Raw genomic sequence first — 22,746 nt, forward strand, 5'->3', positions numbered from 1 at the left:
CTCCAGTTCTCTCACGCCTCACCCCCAACTTGTTTTTTGAAAGCCACTAAGTCCAGTTAGCACTGCCCATCTCTAAATAGGTGTGGCCCCATCCTACTACAGGATGCATGGGAAACCTACCAGCCCTACCTCCTCAAAACAGAATGATTTCCCCTCCTCCAGCAACCCATAGCACCTTAGGAAGGGAGTAGAGCCTGTATATCATCTACCCCATCTATGCCAGAGTTTTGATTGGCTCGATTTTGTGTAGGACTTGTACAAGTACTCACAACTGCTGTGAGTTCATGGCTGTAACAGCTGTGCCATGTCCAGAAGATAACATTTCACAGCACTCCTCCCCATCCTACAGCTCTTACATTCTTTCTGCCTCCCCTTCGACTTTCCCTGAATCTTTGTAGTAGTGAGATTTACACAGATATTCCATTAAGGGCTTGTTGCTAGGTCTCTTATCCTCAGTTCTTTGGTCAGTTAACCATATCTCCATTAACTGCTCTTGACTACAAATAAAAGCTTCTCTGACTTTTGAGAGCAGCCCATGTCTGTGGGTGTAAGCATAAATATTTAGAAGACATTTTGACAGCATGGCTATTTGACAAGATAACAATAACACCTTCTTCCTAGAGTCCATGATCTCCCCCACCATGGGTTTTGACCAAGATTATAGCACAGGGTATGAAATTCCTTTCTGTGGGGCAGGCCTCAAATCCATTGAGAAAGTGGTTAGTTTCTTCATAGATGTCATGCTACTGTTGCTCCAGTAGGCACATTTTGCCTGGCAGGTCAATGTTGCATGGTCTCAATCTTCCCTGCAGGATATGTTTCCAATAATATAGCCACCTATCAAGTCACACCTCTTCAACATTCTACCACCTCCTAATACCAACAAGTTGAAGGCCAAGCCTTTGACACATTAGCCTTTGGAGTATATTTGTATAACTATGGCATCATCTTTAATATACACATTGAAGTCTTCATAATGGCTATAAACTGCTGCTTTGTATTTCCAATTTCAAGCTGACCAACTTGCCAACACATATTCTGGCTCAACTTAAACACCTTTTCATACAAATCTCAGAAGAATTAAACTGCCACTGTTGTTTTTGTTCCCTACTGAGTTGCAGTGATAATTTAGTGCTATTGGGTGTACTGTGTTGGGCAACTACTTCCTTGTTTGAGGTACTCCATGTATCTATGCTCCTAAAGGAAATTCATTGTATCCCAAACCAGTAGCTTCCTGATCTCTCTCTCCTCCACAAGTCTGCATCCTGTCTCTTTGCCTAGCCCAAATATTTGATTAAAAATGGCAATTTTCTTCTATGTTTGCTTTCAATAAACTGAATTTTTTAAGGGTATCCTTGTTGCAGAATGTATCAGTTCTTTGTTCATTACTGTGGCTCAACAATATTTCATTGTGGGTATATATACCACATTTTTAAATCAATTTTTCCATTGATGGACATTTGGACTATTCATATCTTTTGGGTCTTAGGGATAATACAGCTACAAACACATGCACGTGTGTTCATTTGAACATTTATTTTAATTTCTTTTTAAGCAAATACCTAGTAGTGGAGATACCAGGAAAGAAGTGGTGATAGCTTTTCATGCTGACCACCTCACTGGTCACTTCCACCAGCAAAATGTGTGTGTGTGGGGGGGGGGTTCTGCCTTTCTCTATGCTGTCAGCATCCCTTGCCATTTCCCTATTTAATTATAGTCATGTTGGTAGCTATTGAGTGGTCTTTGTGGTTTGGATATGCATTTTCCTAGAGACTAATTTTCATAAATTTATAGGCAGTGGGCAAGTATTGTCTGGAGATTTGTCTATTTGTCTTTTGTTCATTTTTAACTGTATTCTTCCATCTCAGGTGTTTGATTTTAAAATACTTTCTTTTATTGTGCACACTATCTTTTCATTTTTACTTTATCTTCTGGTTCATAAATGTTTGTAATTTCGATGACATTTTATCAAGAAATCCTTTGTAAAATTCCAACAGTAAAGATTTGATGTTTTCTTCTGATAGTCCCGTAGTTTTAGCAATAACATTCATGTCATTGGACCATTTTGTGGTCATATGGTGCAGAGTACAATTCCAAATTTATTCTTTTGCACCTGAGTATCCAGTTGGGCAAGCACCATTTGCTGGAGATAATTCTCCCATAGGGATATTTTTAATAGTCTTGGCATCCTGACAAATGTCCAATTAGTCACAGGTGCATGTCTAAGTCTTTGCCATTGGCCCAGAAGCCTGTTGTGCCAGTGGTTGGGATTGCTTCAAATCTGTAAATATATTTGGGAAGTATTGCTATTTTAATAATAATAAATGGTCTAATTAATGAGCATAGTTTATGGATTGTCTTTCTATTAACATAGTTCTTTAGTTTCTTCTAGCAGTGTGTGTGTGTGTGTGTTTGTGTGGTTTGTTGTTGTTTTCCAGTTCTGGGGATCAAACTAGAGACATACACATGTTAAGCAACCCATCTACCACTGAGATAACATTTCTGGGGCCATGGAGACCAGAAGAGGGCATTGTATCATCTGAAACTGGAGATGGTTGTGAGCAGCCATGTGTGTGCTGGGAGTTGAACCTGCGTCCTCTGAAATAGTAACAAGAGCTCTTGACTGCTGAGTCATGTCTCTAGGCCCTGACTTGTAACTCTTGATCCTCCTGCCTCAGTCTCCAAAGCACTAGAATTGCGCGCAAGTCCCGCTGCTTTTGACTTGGAGAGCTTAACCATTTACATTTAAATTTATTGTGGGCGAGAAAAGATTTTCTTCTGCCATTTTCTTACTTTTCTTGCATGTCTTATACCTTTTGGTTGTTTCTAATTTCTTCTGTTGCAATCATCTTTTGTGTTGAATTGGTTGAAAGTACATTTTGGAGATTCTTCCCATCACATGTTAAATATTTTCTTAGTAGGAATTACAACAACCAGAACTGATAACAAAATGGCTTGATAGCAAATTAGTTTATAAATCATGCAAATACGCAGGTACCCATTAACATGGATTTATCATTACATTTCATGTATTTATTTTTTAAATTATTTAAGAAATTAAACTGGAGTTACCATCTATTATAGTTTGAATATAAGATGTTTCCCATAGGCTCATGGTTTGAACATTTAGTCTCCAGCAGGTAGGGCTGTTCTGGGAGGTTATTGATTTGGGATATGAAGCTGCCCCACAGGATGTCCTTTCACTTATCCTGAAAGACAGCCACAGATCCCCAGGATTTGATTTGCCAAGAGTTCTAGTTTTGCTGAATATGAGCTTCTCTAGCACCATAACACACAGATTGCCCTTTGGCCTCTTTAAACCCATCATCCCACTGCTTTGTGGCGTCTATAGTTTCTGATGAGAAACCAAATGACAATCCTTATCCATGGCAAAGCATTCCTTTTTTGCTGTTTTCAAGTTCTCTCTGCCTTTGGCTTTGGAGAGTTTGATTATGTGTTTTCTTGTGGGGAATCTTTAAGTTTGTTCTCCTTGGCATCTGTTGGGTTTCTTAGATGAATAGAATTGTTATTTTCATCAATTCTAAAACTTTTCAGCCGTTGTTTCTTCAAGTATTCCTTCTCTCTCTTTTTGCCTTTTTCTCTTTCTGGGTGGGATGTGTAATCGGCATAGTGAATATCCCAATAATGTCCCCCAGGCTTAACTGAATCTGCTTACTTTTCTATCTTTCTGATCAATATGTAGGATTACAGCCCCACCTTCAAGTAAACTGATGTTTGTTGTATCTCAGATCTATTGCTGATCAGTCTCAGATTCCATAACAGTCACTCCTCTCTCCTTCCTCTCTCTATCTCCTCTCTCTATGTCTCTCTCTCTCTCTCTCTCTCTCTCTCTCTCTCTCTCTCTCTCTCTCTCTCTCTCTCTCGTGATGGATTCTGTGAGGCCATCCAAAAATCTGTTCTTATCTCCTTCTCAACCGTGTGTGTGTGTGTGTGTGTGTGTGTGTGTGTGTGTGTTTGATGTATGCGTGTCTGTGCACATGTGTGCACAGGTGCATGTGCAAAAGCCAGAGGGCAATGTCAGGTGTCTTCCTCCATCTTGATCCACCTTAGTTTTTGAGACAAGGTCTCTCACTGAACCTAGAATTCCAGGTGTTCAACTGTCTCAGATACTACCGCCTCTGCAGAGCAGGGATTACAAGCATAATGGCCACACCAGCTTTTAGGTGGCTACCAGGGATCCAAACTCAGGTGTCCTCATGCTTGTACAGCATGCCCTGTATCTACTGAGCCATTGCCCCAGCTTCCTCTTTCTCTGCAGGGCTGGGGTCATACATGTGAGGCCAGTGCTCTCCTGCTGAGCTGCATCCCTACCTTGTACTCCTAATTTCTAAGACTGTTCTCTCTTTCACATTCACAGAAATGCTTATTAATACATGTAACATAGTTTATAAGTGTTTCTCCATAAGTTCTTTACTGAGAGTTTCCCTTTTCTTTGAAGGACTTCAAAATTATCAGTGGTTTAAAGAAACAGAGTTTCGTCAAAAACCCAGAGAATTATATACTGTAATCGCAGAATATGGCTCCCGGCTCTATAATTACCAGGTGATGTTTCATTAAATTCTTGTTGCATGCCACTCATTTAAAACTGAGTATGCCGCAAGGTGAGTTCAGTTTGCATTATATTATCTTGGTTTTGGGAGAACAGTCAATGACAATCTTATAGCAAGTGGGGTTCTTCTAAGTGGTTTTACAACTAAGAAATCTCCCCAATTCTCCATACCTCCTGACCTTTTCAGGCTCCCTATGAGAAACTCCAAGAGAAGGGAGAAAGATAAATCATTCCATATGACTAACTGTCTCCCATCCCCAGCCAGAACAGTTCTTTCCTTTGCCTGGAAGCTCCTGAGGTCTCAGTGAGGTGTTCACTATCTACTCTATACTCCATAAGCACCTCCTAGCATTCCTGACTGCTGCAGTTTGCTTCCTTCCCTCCTGTCTGCCTTTCTGCCTCCCTCCCTCCCTCCCCCTTTCTATCTTCCACCTCCTCCTTGTTTTTTTTTTTTTGAGATAGGGTTTCTCTGTATAGCCTTGACTGTCCTGGAACTCACTCTGTAAATCAGGCTGGCATCAAACTCAGAGAGATCTGCCTGCCTCCCATGTTCTGGGGTTAAAGGAGTGCACCACCACTGCCCTGACCTAGTTTGCTTTCTATTACTGTGATAAATACCATGACCAAAAACATCAGGAGAAGAAGAGGTTTATTTGGTTTGCACTTCCACATCACAGTTCATCATTGAGGGAATCAGGGCAGGAACTCAAGACAGAAACCTGGATATAGGAACTGACCCAGAGGTTATGGAGGAATGTTGTTTATTGGCTTGCTCCCCATGGTATCCTCAATTTGCTTTCTTGTACAGCCTAGATATTCACCATCGACAGTGGGCCGGGTCCATCCACATTAATCATTAATCAAGAAAATGGCCTCTGCTTGCCTATAGGACAATTTGACTGAGATATTTTCTCAGTGGAGGTTTCCCTTTCCCAACTTATTTCAAGCTGCCAAAAACCTAACTAGCACACCAACCTTGGTCGTGGATGAAAGGTCAGCCACATGAAACCTCACAGACAGAGTTTACATGAGATAACCTCTACATCTCCAGGTCTTCACATTCTGGTCCTGGACAAAGCCATTCTCAGAAAAACTGATGTGCATCCAAAGTGAGCAGTGGTACCCCACCTTCAGAAACAGCAAATAATGCTTCCATCCTGGAGTTTACATTATATGTCACTTTCTGTTGTGTGAATAAGGCCACCTTTCCTGACATGGTAACAATGGCATACATTGCACGCCAAGGAAGACACACATGCAAGGTGCTCTTATGTCCCAAGCTATATTTCAAGGGTCCAAGTGTGATTTCAGAAGAAAGACAACTGAGTGAAAAAGTAAGACTCAGAATTATTTCTCTCCTCTATTTCAGGCCAGACTTCGAATGCCTAAGGAGCAACTAGAACTTTTAAAGTGAGTGGGGTTTTGTATGCACCATTCTCTGCTCTGACTCCAAACACTGAAATATTGGGGGTTTGTTTATGGAAATTTATAAAATGAAAATAATGTTCCTGTATTGTAGCTTACATATCTGCCAGTCAAGAGCACTTTTCCTGGCTATTTATTCTTACCCACCACAAAAAGCCAAATCTGTTTAAAATACCATATGCAACTGAGTCTAGAATTCTAGTACTCAGAAGGCTGAAGCAGCAAAATCCTCATTTTGAAGCTACAACTGATAAGCCTGTCTCAAATAAAAGTGAATTGATAAATAGGTTAATGAATATAAATAGTAAATGTTTCAAGTGTGCACATTGTGTGGATCTCCAGGCTATAGCTTGAAAAAACACTTCTGTCCACTACACTAGGAATTCAGGACATCCCAGCTTGCATCCCAGGGATGACATAGGATTTAGCATTCACCTGCATGAAGTCACTTGACAGAGGACAAGTGAGGTTGGTTGCTTCCTGACTGCTCAGTGTAGAAAAAAAACTAACAAAGATTCCCTCTGACTCTTGTCTTTTGAGTGCCCACCTTGCTTTCTCCTCACAGTGAAATGTAATGAGCAGACAAAGGCACATCCCCGCCTTCCCCTACCTATGGAATCTTTTTTTCTGCCCTTAAGTTGACTCATTTGCCCATTTCTGGCCCTGAAGCTGTTGGCAGGAACCTTACTGTTTCCCTCTTTCATCTTGTGGTTCTTCTGTGTACAGGAAGGAAAGCCAGACTTTGGAGAACAATTTTCGTGAAATCTTGATTTTAATTGAACAAATAGATATTCTGAAGGCATTGCTTAGAGACATGAAGGACGGTGTACACAATCACAGCTGGCCTGTCCACCGAGAGGCTGTGCAAGACCAGGTCACCACTGCGGTTCCAGATGAGGCAAGGAGGTCTGGGGCATGGAGGGGGTTGAAACATTTAGTCCCAGGATGCTCATGCCATTTCTTCCACTAAATGGGTACCAACTGACATTAGCTACATCCTCTGGGACCCCCTGATTGACTTCCTTGGGACTCTACTTTTCCACTAATGCTGTGTTACAGAGAGGACATTGAGTTGTGATACAACTTATTCCCCACAAGATAACCAACCAGTGGTTCAGAAATGGTCATCTGTGATTGTCTATAGCAAATACTTGCTAGCAAGAGGTTCCCATTCTTCTCTGAGAACTATGCCTCTGGTGAGCTCCAGATTTAGGCCAGAAGCTTCTCTGCATTGCTCTCCCACTGCCTGTACCACCACTAATTTCTCCTCCTCATGTCTATGTTTGAAATGTGTAGAAATCTAACCTTGGCCTTCATGGCTCCATCCACCCTGTCCTTGTAATTGTGATGCCGTGTTCGAGTTAGTCAATGATAATTGTTGTACCTGCTCAGGGTATTTGGTTATTTTTGGACAAGAGTATCCTTCAGAGCCCAACACTGACTCAAGTGGGTGAAAAAAGTTGCTGTAATAAGCAATCATCTGCCCTTTTAAAGCTGCCTGATTCTTAAAGAGCTATAGAATATTCCAGTATTTGTTGCTAAGTACAGGACACAGCAAGCAGCACACCTGGCACAGCTCTGTCTCAGCCTATGGTGAGTACCAAAGTGCAGTGGCTTAGAGAGCCGCCCCAGGTCCACCTTTCTGTGTGACCATGGTCCCCATCACACTTTAGTTTTAACTCTGAGTTGTCTGAGAAAGGTCACTCCCACAGAGGTGTGGACAAGACATCCAAGTGCATCAGTGCCTACCCCTGAGAGTTCCTGAGAGCTGTTAGAATTCTTCAGATTAAGGAGTTTAGGTCCAAGTCCATGAAACAAAGGGTAAAAATGCAAGCTATTGGTAGAGATTCATAACAGAAAACTGTTCTTCTAATCTTTACAGGAAATGTCAAACTTGGTACATTACGTACTTAAAAAGTTCAGAGGGGACCAAATACAGATGGCTGATTATGCCCTGAAGTCAGCTGGTGAGTACAGGGGAAAAAAATGAAAGATGACTGTTAAAAAAAAGGAATGCTTAAGACCATTTAAAATTCTTTATCAGAAAATGACACATATCCCACATTGAGAAGGGCTGAAATTAATAAATTAGATGTTAAGGAAGATATTAGAAATGATTGTCATTGACTGCTTCCGGAACTCCATTAGCATGTATCTAGGAGGACCCAGAAAAAGCTGATATACCACGGGGTAGTCAATCAGGAAGAGAATACTTAAGCTCAGAAGACGGGCAACACTTTGTATTATATGCACCAAAATGATTTTACAGGGATGTTAAATTCATTATTGCAGACTAAAGGCTGGTGTTTAAAGGTGAGTTACAAAGTAATGTGCTCAATGTCATCCAAATGAAAATAAGCCCTAAGAGCTTACTTAGGCTGTGAATTGTAATTTCTGCCATCTTGGACCTAAACTCCTGAGCAGTGCAGAGGGGAAGTGGGGAGGGCAGTGTAAGAGATGCTATTGATGAGTGAACTGATTTCTTAAAGTGTACAGACCATCAAAAGTCATTCAATAGGAAGTGGATAATAGATAGCAAAAACAACAACAACAACCCCCCCCAAAAAAAAACAACCAAAAAGTGGATAGTGATGTGGTGAGTAGAGAAACATGTATTTAAAACCTTTCTGAAAAGAAAACTATATCTAGGGCTATAGCTCAGTGATGTAGTGCTAGGCCTAGTATACACAAGGCCCCTGGGCAATGTGATAAGCCCACTTGCCCTCTTTATCATTTCATAATATCATTTGTTTGTTTTTGGAGACATAGTCTCACTGTGTAGCTTTGGATGTCTTGGAACTCACTATGAACGCTGACCAGGCTGGCCTCAAACTCACAGAAATCTGCCTGCCTCTGCCTCCCAAGTGCTAGAATTATAGGTGTGTGCCACCATGCCCTAGCTTCATTTTGTAATGTCTTACAACAAACTGAATCTGGGAATACACAAGAATGACAATAAATGTGTGTGAATAAGTAGGACCTCTTCTAGGACTAAAAGCCTTATCCTTTGAAATTTTATGTGTCGTTTGCTATATCAAAACATTTAACAATCTGGTCATTGTGGTGATAAGTTTAGATAAATTAAAATCATATAGCAACATTCATTTATGATTAAAAACTCTGAACGTACCAGAGAGGTTTCCTTCAACCCGGCAAATAACTCCTGCATAATTCCTTATGTAAACACACAGGAATTTATAGAAGACTGAAAGATTTCTCCAAAGATCAAAAACAGTAAGGATGCTGCCCTTAATTACCATTTGTTGTTACCATGGCCACAGAAGTCCTAACCTATGCTCCAAGACAAGAAATGGAACAGAGGGAGAAAAGGGGAGTGAAAATGCAAAATCAGGCAAATTAGAAAAGAACTAACATATCAACTTATAAACAGCATTATTGCTAACACAGAAAAAAACAGGGCAAAATATCAACTAGAAAAACTTTGCTTGTATTGGTGTGTGTGTGTGTGTGTGTGTGTGTGTGTGTGTGTGTGTGTATGTGTGTGTATCTGTATGAGAAACTGGAACATTTGGTAGCTGGTTTTCACAATTATTATAAAGGCCCCAGAAATCAAGAGACAGTGGCATAGAACACAAGTCCAGAGTCAGTCCACATGGGCATGGTGATTGGGTTTTGGCAAAACAGAAAATTCAAGCCAGCAGTTCTGATATTCATTGCAAACCAAAACTTAGCCATAATTTACCAGATATTAACCTAAAGTCTGAAAGTAAGGTGTGAAGTTATACAATTTCTAAAACAAAAAGTAAAGGAAAATAGTGTGATTTTTTAATTCATTATTTTGTTGCACTGGGGCCTGAACTCGTGGTCTCCTGTGTGTGAGATGAGCACCCTACCATGGAGCTATATTTAGACCTGTATTTCCCTAAATTTTTATTTTGAGGCAGGGTCTTGAAAGTTGTCCAGCTGACCTTGAACTCACATCATAGCCCAGGTTGGCCTTGAACTTTCAATTTTCCTTCATAAGCCTAGGAAAGGATATCTTAAAGAAAACACTGAAACAAGACCAAACAGAAAAGAAAAGACAGCTTGGACCCATTAGTATGAATTTCAGTTCTAAAAAGAACAATTGAGAGGATGAAAAGACAATTCCCCGGCTGGAGACAGGAGATTTACACATAAATTTAGCAAAGCTCCTGGATCTAAAATTTATGAAAGCTTTCAAACTTCAATAATAATAAAACAGAAAACGCAATGTAAAAACTGGGCTAAAGATCAGAAAACACTTTATTAAAGAAATGTAAATATGAAAGGAACATGAAAAAACACTAGACATTATTATTCATTAGTGAAATGGGCCTCAGAAGCACAATGACACATCAGTGCACATCTATCAGAGTGGCAGGCAGAGTGCCTGCCAAGTGCTGCAGACACTGGGAAGCCCTTCCACCCACAGTCTGTGTGTGTGTGTGTGTGTGTGTGTGTGTGTGTGTGTGTGTGTGTGTGTGGTGTGGTGTGTATTAAGTGGTAAGTTTGGAAGGCAGCCTGACAACTGCTTCTCAAGTTAAATATAGCCCTAGTGATCCTGTTGTGCCACCTCTATGTATTTACTTAAGAGTTAAATTTTACATTTAAGTCAAAACATGCATGCCAGTGCTGGGAGTACATCTCAGTGCTAAGAGTACCTGCTTAGGTCACATAAGAGCTTAGGTTCAAGCCTCAGCTCTGCAAAACCCAGACAAAAGCCATTAGGAGAATACCTGTGGTGACCAGATTGATAATCACCAAGATGAGAAATGCCCACTAACAGATGAATAAAGTGCTCTGAAGATGGCATAAAGAATGGCATTCATTACAACACACAGATATCCCAAAGGCTTCATGCAAAAACACAGTAAAAGCAATGACTGCAATAGGTGAGCCTGTGAAGAAGGATTGACCAATGACTGTCTCAGTCTTGGGCTGGAGGATAGCACAAATGGGTGGTGGGGGGTTGCTACTCACTGTAGGCTTTTTTGTAGCTGACCCATTCTAAATCTGCTGTGATAATGACTGGCATAATCTGAATATGCTAAGGCAAGCAACACTAAACTGTACCCTTTATACAAGTGAATTATTGGGTGTGTGAATTATTTCTCAAAAAAAAGCCAATTAGAACTAAAAAATGAATCGAGCACCTTTAATCCCAGCACTCAGGAGGCAGAGGTAGGCAGAAACCCTGTCTTGAAAAAACTAAACAAAAACAAAATGAAAACAAAAACAAAAGCCTAAAAAAATAAATGAATGAAAGTAATGAATAAGTATGAGTTTCTTCAAAACTCACAATTCAGTTTTGTTCATGTGATGATTTTAGGGGGACTCAGACTTATATTGGCTCCACATGCAAAAGGGGTTTTCCTGCCCAGTCGGTCATACAAGTAGGAATGTTAATTGTTAAGATAAACAATGCCTGCTTCAGTTTCAGAGAATGGAAAGCAATTGTAGGATAAGCATGCCCCAAATATTGTGTAACATAAGACTGTCACTCAAAACTTTAATATACATTTTAATTGTGTGTGTGTGTGTGTGTGTGTGTGTGTGTGTGTGTGTGTGTGTGTGTGTGTGTGTTGCTGGTGGAAGCCAGAGGAGTCATTGTTGTCCCTGGAGCTGTAGTCAAAGATGGCTGTGAGTTACCTGCACTAGGAATTAAACTCAGGCCCCCTGGAAGAGCAGAGCACTCGTAACCACTGTGCCATCTTCCTAAATGTAATTCAGCCTCTAAATTTCAAGTTCAACTGAGAGATGTGTATTTCCTCTTGCTGCATGTGGCAACCATGGGCCCACATTTAATATTTAAATCTATGCTATCCCAGAAAAGGTTCATAAACTAGATACCTGGGCAAGAACATGGCTGTTAACACAAGCGTATGGGGGCCTCAGTGTTATACTGTGTAACTCAACTGAAATTTAAAGAAGTGATTTGCGTTTTAAAATTTCTCGTCTCCTTCCTAAAATGAAATAACTTGAAGGGATAATGTTTAGTTAATACTTTCACATTTCTTTGATTACAATTAAAGCTCCTACAAAAAAAGTTAGTCTATTGAATCTGCATAAGTACTGTTACAAACAACAAGCAGGGCATGCGTGTGGCGTGGAGTTGCTGCTTTTTCCATTTTTGGGTAAACAAGGCTGATAGAAAGTCTGATTTTCTGGATGATGATAAATATAATACATTAATTTTAGTTTTGACTCAATTGCTCCCGTATTTAAGTTTTTTTTATCGTAAGTTTCAGAGGTTTCGTGAAACTAGGAAAAGCAAGCATGATTTTCTGTCTGGATATGGTGCCACATATCTTTACTCCAAGCACTTAGGACGCTGAGGCAGAAGGAATGTTACAAGTTCAAAGTCAGCCTTCAGTACCTATTGAGACCCTATTTCAAAACCAAGAAACAAATGAGCAAACACCTTTCTGGAAATGATAGACTATCACTGGTGCCAGCCTGACTGAGGCCTGAGTGTGACTCTAACTGGGATTTTTCCAGTAATACCTTTCCAGGGTTGTCATTAAAATCCAGATAATATGTATTAAGTCTTATGCATTAAGTTTAAAATATTTTGCAATTTTAGGAGCCTCTGTCATTGAAGCTGGGACCTCAGAAAGTTACAAGAACAATAAAGCAAAACTGTACTGGCATGGGATCGGGTTCCTCAATTATGAGATGCCTCCAGATATGATTCTTCAGGTAAGTGCTAAATAGGACGATGTTATGTCTACCTTAAAATTTTGTTATTAAAGACTGTGATTGTATTAATGTTTTAAAACGGAGGCAAGAACATCATCCATGCTGCCTGCAAAACCTAGACATTTCTTATGTTTCTACACCTTAACACCGTACAAAGTGTTTATCTTAGAGTCCTAAACTATCATTAATTATTGTGTTTTTAATATCAGAAAACTAGACTTTGTCAGAACATGGATTTCCATACCTTTCATTTCCATTGATTCTCTGACCTCTCTTTTCCATTGAAAACTTCAGTCATTCAACAAACGTTTGTTAAAAGAGGATGCCCTCCAAATGCCAGTCGGGCATTAAGGTGCAATGGCAAACACATGTTCTCACAGGGTTGACTGTAACAGAAATTTCCACGTAAGCCTTGTAGTTCCCTTGGAAGGATCATGACTTATGAGCCACATATCAGAAGTTGCTTTCAAATTTAAAACTATCTTCAAAGATAAACCTACAATCTCTTCTTGCCAGGTTACAATTTTACATCTAGTAAAAGATATTCTGTTTCTCTTCTTTACCACCGGGACCTCCGTCACCACTATTATCCACTATTGCCATCTCGCCATCAACCATCACTAGAACTGATCAGTTTCATTTCCACTACCACCATCACTGTCTGTTCTGCCACCAACATCACCTCCACCGTAAACACCATTGTCTCCTTACTCATCACCGCCAGCACCATCCACACTTCTTCCTCTAGCTGCCCTTTAGCAGTGTAGTCACAGCAGTGGAAAAAAAACGCAGTGCTGTGGTCAAGGATCTGTTGGACAGCAGCACAAAGCACTCTGGATGAACAACCAGATCTAGGGTGTTTGGGAAGCTCTCCTATTTGCCAGGTGTCCGAAGAATCTTACAGTTGCTAGAGATGATATCCTCAGTATTGAAAGATTAGATTTATGTACCCAGGAAAGAGATTAATTTAATGTTTTCTTTCCAGCCAGATGTCCACCCTGGAAAGTGCTGGGCCTTTCCAGGTTCCCAGGGTCATATCCTGATCAAGTTAGCCAGGAAGATCATCCCAACAGCTGTAACCATGGAGCACATCTCAGAGAAGGTTTCCCCGTCAGGAAATACCTCGAGTGCACCCAAGGAGTTCTCTGTCTATGTGAGAAGCTGTCTAAAACTTTCATTTGGAGTGGGTTGAGACAGAGGGTGTTGGACTGGGAAGGAGGAGCTAGACTCTTGTCTTTGGGAATTGAATGTAGGGCCTCGTGGAGGCTAAGCTAGAACTCTGCTACTGAGCTATCACCAGCCCTGAACTCTCCTTTTAATTGTGCACTAACTTCTTGTGCCTTATTAGTTACAGACTGGGAGGTTTGGACCAGATGATTTCTACATTTGACTTTACATTTTTACTTTAAAACTAAAACGTTATACACACACACCTGAAATGCTGGCTATTTACATAAACTTTGTAATGCACCTTCCTGTTTCTCCCTCCTCCCAATTTTTTTTGTTGTTTGTTTTTTGTTTTTTTGTTTTTTTGTTTTTGAGACAGGTTTTCTTCATGTAGCTTTGTAGACCAGGCTGGCCTCAGACTCACAGAGATCTGCCTGCCTCTGCCTCCTGAGTGCTGAGATTAAAGATGTGCTCCACCACCACTTGGGAGTTCCCAATTCTTTTATCCTCAAAGTTCCCATTAGCAGCAGTTTCGCCTCTTATTGAGACACCTGCTTCCATGTTTTCTTTTTACCTTTATTTTGTAATTTTTCAGTGTTAGATATTATATGATGACTCCCTCCTATGGAAGTTGAAAATCACTTTTCTGTGGCTCCTCCTATGCAATATCTTTGTCTTTAAACAACAGGCTTATAGAGACATAATTCACATAGCATAGGACTCACCCACTTGAAGTGCTTGTCAATATTTGACTTCTTTTTGGAAGCAAAGAACAAACAGCTGATTGTTTGTATTTTGCTTATCCATTAGCTGGTAGACATCTAAGAGTTACTTGCAGGGTTTTGGTTTTTATAAATAATGGGACTTTGAATATTTGTGTGTAAGAGTCTGCCACAGATGTTGGGTTTTGCTTCTGTGAAATAGATATTGGATTTGAACTCCTAAATCTGTGTTTCATGTCTGAGGCTCTGGGAGGGTGGTGGATGCATGTCTTTTTGTTTGTTTGTCTCCGTCAGTGGTCAGTATTTTCCTGGTGACTACTTGGCATTGCTCTCTGTTGAGCCATATAGCACTTGAAAGCTACTTTCTTTTTTTAAGATTTTATTTATTATGTATACAACATTCTGCTCCCATGTATATCTGCACACCAGACTAGGGCACCAGATCTCATAACAGATGGTTGTGAGCCACCATGTGGTTGCTGGGAATTGAACTCAGGACCTCTGGAAGAGCAGTCAGTGCTCTTAACCTCTGAGCATCTCTCCAGCCCTGAAAGTTACTTTCTTTACTGAAAACATTTTAAACATATCCAAAGGTATTTGCCACCTGTTTGTCTAATTTGCTCACTTTGGTGCATTTCTATCTCTAATACATTGCCAAGCTCTTCATCAGAGGTGCATATTCTCCCATTGTTAATTCAAGTCAGATAAACCATGCTTCTCTTGCTCTCCCCTTCCTCCCATCCACCTTGCTAGAGCTCTTCTACCCTTTGACTCCAATCTGATGATTGCTAGATGAGCCGGGTGCATGGCTGTCACTGTGGGGTCTCAATACTACATCCGGAAGTTGGTTTCTAACTTTCCTTTTCTGATTCATAGTCCATCTCTGAAAGACTGCATCTATTTTGCTCTAATGCCTATGTAAAAATTTTCATCTCTTTCATCATAATTTTACTCTCTAAGACTTTGATTTCCACAAATATTGCTTATTTAGAGTCTTTTGTGTTTGCAGCATTGTCTTCTTTGCATCTGAAGATACTAATTGATAGCAGAGTTTAGTTCTATCTTGTTTGTTTACAGAGTCTCTGTTGATCTTATAAGTTGCCTTTCTTGAATGTCCTGATGCTCCTATGAAGCCTGGCAGCACAGTCAATGCAGTTGCCTTTGCAAGGATTCCTGCAAGTGGCAAGTGTCAGCCTGACTGGACTGCTGGGACCTGCAGGGGAGGAAGAGCACAGGACAGATCTCAGCTGCACAACCAGCTGCCTCAGGAAGAGAGCTCTGGCAAGGGCTGGTGGGCAGGGACTGCCATGGACTGAGGGCTCTCATGTCTTGTTGAAATGAATCAGCCAAGCCTCAGACCTGAGTCCCTCCCCTCTCTGACCTCTAGCATACCATGGCCCAGATTCCAAGCCTTTCTGGGCTTGCAGCCTACATCCCTGTGGTGCTAGTTTCATCTCAAGCCACAGGAGTTTGTGTCTCCATGTGCTGCCCTTGGACCTTCCCCGTGGTTTCTGTCTGAGTGCCTACTCTCACTTTTCCTCGAAGGTTTAGGCATTCTACCCTTTGACATTACTAACTGGAGAAGGATGTAGCCTACTTCCTGTGCCCACTAATGCTTCCAATCCCATATGCAGAAGCCTTCTGATTCTAGCCTCCGATGCTCACATGCACTGCAGTGTTGAGTTAGAGATGAGTTTTGGCAGGCCCTGCCCGTTTGTGTTTACTCAGTACTGTTCCTTATTTGTAGGCATTCTGGCTGATTCTTACAGGCAGGAATCATTGAGCAACAAGTACTTCCCATTTTCTTTCTGGATTACAGAATTGATGAACTAAGTGTTTCCTCTATTGCTCTTGGCCCTCATAATTTGAAACAGGGTCTCTCATTCAACTGGAAACTTGCCATCTTGGTGTCATCTTGCTGGTCAGTGGGTTCTCATGTTCTGTCTGTCTCTGACCCCCAATGTTGGGGTACAAGCACAGGCAGCCTTGTTGACATTTTCACATGGAATCTGGGGACTTGAACACAAGTCTTCAAGCTTACACAACAAGCAATCTTTGAGCCATCTCCCAAGCTCCAGCACATACAGTTTAGGGTGAACTGTTGCTACTTGAACATCTGCATTCATTTCTTTCCACTGAGCTCCTACCCAATCCTTACTGCCTCCATACCTGTTGTTTTCTTTGCAGGGTATTAAGAAAAAATGTGAAGGAGAAGAAATGTTCCTAGGTCAGTTTATATTTAACAAAACGGAAACAACCATTCAAACATTTGAGCTCCAGGTAATAATCCACTGGGAAATGCTGTTATGTTTGGCCTCGTCACTAAGAGTGATTTGCTAGAACTGCTGCCTGAAAATAATTATGACTAGAGCAAAAGCTAAGAAAGACTGTCATAACTCCATTCTTTGCTTCAAATGCTTACATGTATTTTAATGAACATCATTTAACTGTAAGTTATTGGTGCACAATTAATTATAAGAGATGGCAATTACAAAAGCAATTTCTAACTTATTCTCACTTGCTACTACCTCCCCATGTATTGAGTTTCTCAGTAATTTTTTTATTTTAAATAGTGCACCCAGCACATGTACAGGAAGCAATTTACCACATGAGCAATTCATTTTGATAATGACTGTCTCATCTGCCTTGAGTAAAACTTTGAAGATGTGATATGATGTGGAAAGAGGGAAAAAGGACTCAATCAATATTTAATGCCAGATAATATAGGGAAATCTTTCCTTCCTAAGCCAATGAGAGGAAACACCCACTGTTAACTGATAAACTTCCTGACGTGCACTAAAGTTAGCCACAGGAATTAAAGGAACTGAGAGATGTAGAAAAGTGTCTCATACTATGTAAGGATAAGTGTTTATGATACTTTTTAGTCAACAATGAAACTGATCCAAGTCCCCCACCACTACCACCACTACCAACTGTTCAAACAACTCTTCACATACAATGATCTCACACACAGTCACAGCTCTTCACATACAATAATCTCACACACAGAGTCACAGTCTTCAGATACAATAATCTCACACAGAGTCACAGTCTTCACATACAATGATCTCACACACAGAGTCACAGTCTTCCCATGTAATGATCTCACACACAGAGTCACAGTCTTCACATACAATGATCTCACACACAGAGTCACAGTCTTCACATACAATGATCTCACACACAGAGTCACAGTCTTCACATACAATGATCTCACACACAGAGTCACAGTCTTCCCATGTAATGATCTCACACACAGAGTCACAGTCTTCCCATGTAATGATCTCACACACAGAGAATCACAGCTCTTCACATGCAATGATCTCACACACAGAATCACATCTTCTCATAAAATGATCTCACACACAGAATCACAGCTTTTTACATGCAATGGTCTCACACACAAAACCACAGCACAGATGGAAAAGTCTTTGGTACTATACTAAGCAAGTAAAGCTTTCCCTTGTTAGTGTCTCTTAGACACTACAACATAGAGATTGTTTACATAGCATTTGCACAGTGTTCAGGATTATAAGCCATCTTGAGATGATCTTAACTACATGGAAAGCTAACCCTAACTTCTCCGCAAATATTATGCCATTTTACATAGGGGACTTGAGAACCCATAGATCCAGTATCAACAAGGAGGTCCTGGAAGTCATCCTTCTAGATACCAAGGGATGGATAACTATTATAAATTAGCATATTTGTAAAGTTCTGTGTCTGTGCCTTACTTGAATATTCATATGGCCATGAATTTGTATTTAGCTTTGGATTTTATTGAGGTTGTATTTATTTTTGTTTTAACTTTTTTTATGAAACGGATTCTTGTTTATGGTAGCTCAAGCTAGCCATTAACTCATGTTTCTTTTACTTCAGCATTCACAGTTGGTTTTGTGGGTCTGGTTTTCATACAATTCTCCTTTTATTGACAGCAATGAGTGTGAGGAGAGTTGAAAGCAGTGAGAGCCAATGGCTACTTAGACCTCCAGAATACCTTCATGCCCCTGTAGTTATCTGTTCATGGGATCTTCCCTTCCAGTAGCTAATTTTCCCATCCATTAGAGCACTATTTGAGCAGACTGTGTTAGGGAAGGAAAGAAGTTCCCACATTCCCCACTATATCAGTGTTCATTGGGATTCTTCGAGAGGAAATTTTTTTAAGCCATTCATGTTTTCTTTGTTTCCAGAATGAAGCTTCTGAATCTTTGTTATGTGTGAAACTTCAAATCTTTAGCAACTGGGGACATCCAAAGTATACTTGTTTGTACAGATTCAGAGTCCATGGCATCCCCAGTGATCATACTTAGAGGAGCTGGTGCAGAAGGCGGTGGCCAGAATGTCCAAGGATGCTTGCTATTCCCTTACATCAAATTGCACCTCTAAGAACCAAAGATTTGGAGTGGGAGGGAAACCTCAAACTCATCCCTACTAGGCAGTAAGAAGTGAATGGATTTTACTAATAAAAAATATGAAAGTCGATTCAACATCATTTGGGTAGTTCACTTTGAGTATCAGGAGGTGAGTCTGTATTTAGGAGAGGGTCTCACTGGGAAGCCGTCCTCACCACAGTTTCTGCATTTCAGTTATTCATCCCCCACATCAGGCACAACACCCACAATCACCACTACTAGAACCCTAAGCTACAGGCTCTGGACAGTGGAAGTGGAGACACTGCAGACAATTTTTAAGTTAGAGATAAAATCCAGCAGCAAGCTCTGGCCATGAATATTTGTGGATAATCTAATGGACTCCTCAGAATTCAGTACTGTCCTTTTAAAAATTACAAATGGGCTGGCCAGATGGCTCGGCTGGGAAAGGCCCTTTGTGGCCAACTCTGATGATCTGAATTCAGTCCTCAGAACATCCATGGTGGAAGAAGAGAACATCTCTCCAAAACTGTCCTCTGACCCCCATACTAAATAAATAAAAATAAATAAATTAAATAATTTTTTAAAAATTAAAAACAAGTAGAAACTGTAGTAATCTGTTACATGTGAAACTGCTGCATGCAAATCAAAGCTACTGATAAATAAAAACAATAATCAGATCAAGGACATAATCTATAAAAGCCACAGCAAAGACCTTAAGCACAAAGAGAACATAGATGTGGGAAAGGCCCCATACAACAGAAAATGATTAAAAGGGTCAATAAAGGGCAAGCCTGGCTCAGCTGTGGAGACATCAATTCTCTCTAACCTAATTTAGAACTATAATGATCTCAATGAAAACCAGAACGTTATGGTAATTATGGAGCAGTGGTGAGACAGTAATAGATAATGGGGCTCACCTGCAGGGAAGTGGCAGAACACCTGGCTAGCATGTATGAAGACCTTGGTTCCATCCACAGCAGAGGAGCTTTTTAGAATTATTGCTATAAAATAATTCATAAAAAACAAAAAAAACCTTTGTCTGGCATTGGTGGTGTACGCCTTTAATCCCAGCACTCTGGAGGCAGAGGTAGGTGGATCTCTGTGAGTTCAAGACCAGCCTGGTGTACAAGAGCTAGTTTCAGGACAGCCTCCAAAGCCACAGAGAAACCCTGTCTCGAAAAAACAAAAAAATAAAATTCATAAGTATCTGTGTGAAAACAAAATTACAATTTTGTTTTTAAAAGAATTATTTCTGTGCATAGAAGCATAACACCTGGAATCCCAGCATTGGGAAAACTGAGGCAGGGAGAGTATGGGTTTTAGGCTGGCCTAGGACAATTAGACAGACCTTGTCTCAAATAAGAAACATACCTTGACCATCAGGATGGCTCAGCTAGTAACAGAGGATACCAACTCTGACATTGAGCATTTGATCCCTGGAACCCACACGGTGGAAAGAAAGAACCAACTCCTGAGACCTATCCTATGATTTCCACAGGCACATAATGGCATGTATATCAGGACATGCATGCCATGGCATGCACACACACACACACACACACACACACACACACACACACCACAAAATAAAAACATATAAGAATATGCTTATCATGCCACAATTTACCAATTGGCTCACTTTTTAAAATGAAATATTCTTTTTTATTTATATTTTTAAATATTTTCATATGAAATGACACACCTTGGATCTGTTTTCTTTCTTTTCTTTGTTTTTTGGGGGGTTGCAGGTTTTTTATTTGAATTAGAAACAAGATTGTTTTACATGACAATCCAGTTTTCTCTCCCTCCCATACTCCCTTACCAACCCCCCCAACTAAAACCCTACCTATCACATATCCTTTCTGCTCCCCTTGCATGGTGAGGCCTTCCATAAGGTGTCACCAGAGTCTGTCGTATCCTTTGGGATAGGTCCTAGGCCCACCCCCGTGTGTCTTGGCTCAGGGAGTATTCCTCTATGTGGAATGGGCTCCCAAAGTCCACACCTATGCTAGGGATAAGTACTGAACTAATACAGGAGGTCCCATAGATTTCCGAGGTTTCCTCACTGAAATCCATGTTCCTGGGGTCTGGATCAGTCCCATGCTGGTATTCCAGCTATCAGTCTGGGGAGCAAGAGTTCCCCGATGTTCAGGTCAGCTGTTTCTGTAGGTTTCACCAGCCTGGTCTGGACCCCTTTGCTCTTCACTTGTCCTTCTCTGCAACTGGGTTCCAGTTCAGTTCAGTGATTAGTTGTGGGTGTCTGCTTCTATTTCCACTAGCTGCTGGATGAGGGCTATCTGGGGGCTTATAAGTCAGTCATCAATCTCATTATCAGGGGAGGGCATTTAAGGTAGCCTCTCCTCTGTTGCTTAGATTGTTGGTGGTGTCATCTTTGTAGATCTCCAGACATTTCCCTAGTGCCTGATTTCTCTGTAAACCTAGATTGTCTCCCTCTATTATGGTATCTCCATTCTTGTGATCTTCTATTCTTCCGCTGACTCAACCTTTCTTGGATCTGTTTTCAAATTCTGTGAGGGAAGAACAGAAGTAGGAAGGTGGGAAAAGATGAGTGTGAAATCATCACTGAAGATACAGCTGCCCACATGGACTGTTACTGTTCTGTCTACATTCATATGTGTTGATATTTCAATGTTAAATTGTCTTTGGAAGAGCAAAATATGCATGGTTTTAAAACCTCAAAAAGTATGTTATAGACTAACTTGATTTTAAATTTCCTAACAATACGTCGACTATCTTTTGCAAATCTGTATAAGAAAGCCTGGCCTTTGTAATATGAGTGGCAGATATGTTTCCATCTTGTTTAAGGTTTATTTGCAATGTCGTTATTTATAGAAACCTGAAAAAAGTATCATCAGATGGAAAGTTCTGTGACAAAGGTTTAGAACAGTAGTTAGAACCATGTGGCATTAGCACACTGACACATCAGTGGAGCTGGCAAGTCCAAGACTAGACTTTTATCTGTGTGGGGACTGGGTGAGCAGCAAGGTGTAAACTCACATGCACCATGTCTTAGTTTTCTCTTGCTAACGTTCCAATGCTACAAACTTGTAAGTTACAAGTAAAAGAGGTTGATTTCTGCTCACAGTTCTGGTAGTTTCTGAAGGTTGCATTTGTCAGTGGCTTTCATCCTTGTCTTGAGACTCTTGGTAATACATGGAAAGAGCAAGAAGCTTACAAGACGTAGCCAAACTGGCTCTATGTCAATTCACCTGGGCAATAACCCATAATCCACTAACCATATGTATGGTTAAGGGCCACTTAGCGCTCCCACTCACAAATGTAACAGGAGTCACACGAGGGCGGGAACAACCCATATCCAAGGCATGGCACCTGAGCAAAACCAAGCAAATGACTTGGAACAATTATCTAGCCATTAAGAAAACAAAATTAATTCTTTATTTATTACTTTACAATGTGATAAATCTCCAATACAGCTTGGTAAAATATTTACAAGTGGGTAATGAAACCATAAGAGCCTTAATAAAACTGGGGCTAATTCCTGTATGATATTGGATAGAGGAAGCTACAAGAGCATAAATAACAGGGTTGCAAATAAAACATTAAACAAGATGGAAACAAATCTGCCATTCTCATTACAAAGACTAGTCTTTCTCCAACAGATTCCCAAAGCAGCAACACTAACACCATCGTGGAAATTCTGAGCAGTTAATGTGTGGAATGTTTAGCCTAGGTGCACCTTTGCAACGAATGCTGGTTCACACAAACCACACCCATCAAGTAAATACTGGTCTCTTTCCTCCTCCGTTGGATGTGATTCTCCTCAGAG

General features: G+C 40.6%; 1 protein-coding gene across 1 annotated transcript; it reads left to right on the plus strand.

The window, feature by feature from the left end:
* Window positions 1-5,939: 5,939 nt before the first annotated feature.
* On the plus strand, window positions 5,940-18,875 carry Sun3 (Sad1 and UNC84 domain containing 3). Its single transcript, XM_035452081.1, has 7 exons — window positions 5,940-5,980; window positions 6,722-6,893; window positions 7,878-7,962; window positions 12,561-12,676; window positions 13,662-13,829; window positions 16,753-16,845; window positions 18,756-18,875. Exons 1-7 carry the CDS (start codon window positions 5,952-5,954, stop codon window positions 18,873-18,875), a joined length of 783 nt encoding a protein of 260 aa, XP_035307972.1. The 5' UTR covers window positions 5,940-5,951.
* The last annotated feature ends 3,871 nt before the right edge of the window (window positions 18,876-22,746 follow it).

The sequence above is a fragment of the Cricetulus griseus genome (assembly GCF_003668045.3).
Source record: "Cricetulus griseus strain 17A/GY chromosome 1 unlocalized genomic scaffold, alternate assembly CriGri-PICRH-1.0 chr1_1, whole genome shotgun sequence".
Taxonomy (NCBI): domain Eukaryota; kingdom Metazoa; phylum Chordata; class Mammalia; order Rodentia; family Cricetidae; genus Cricetulus; species Cricetulus griseus.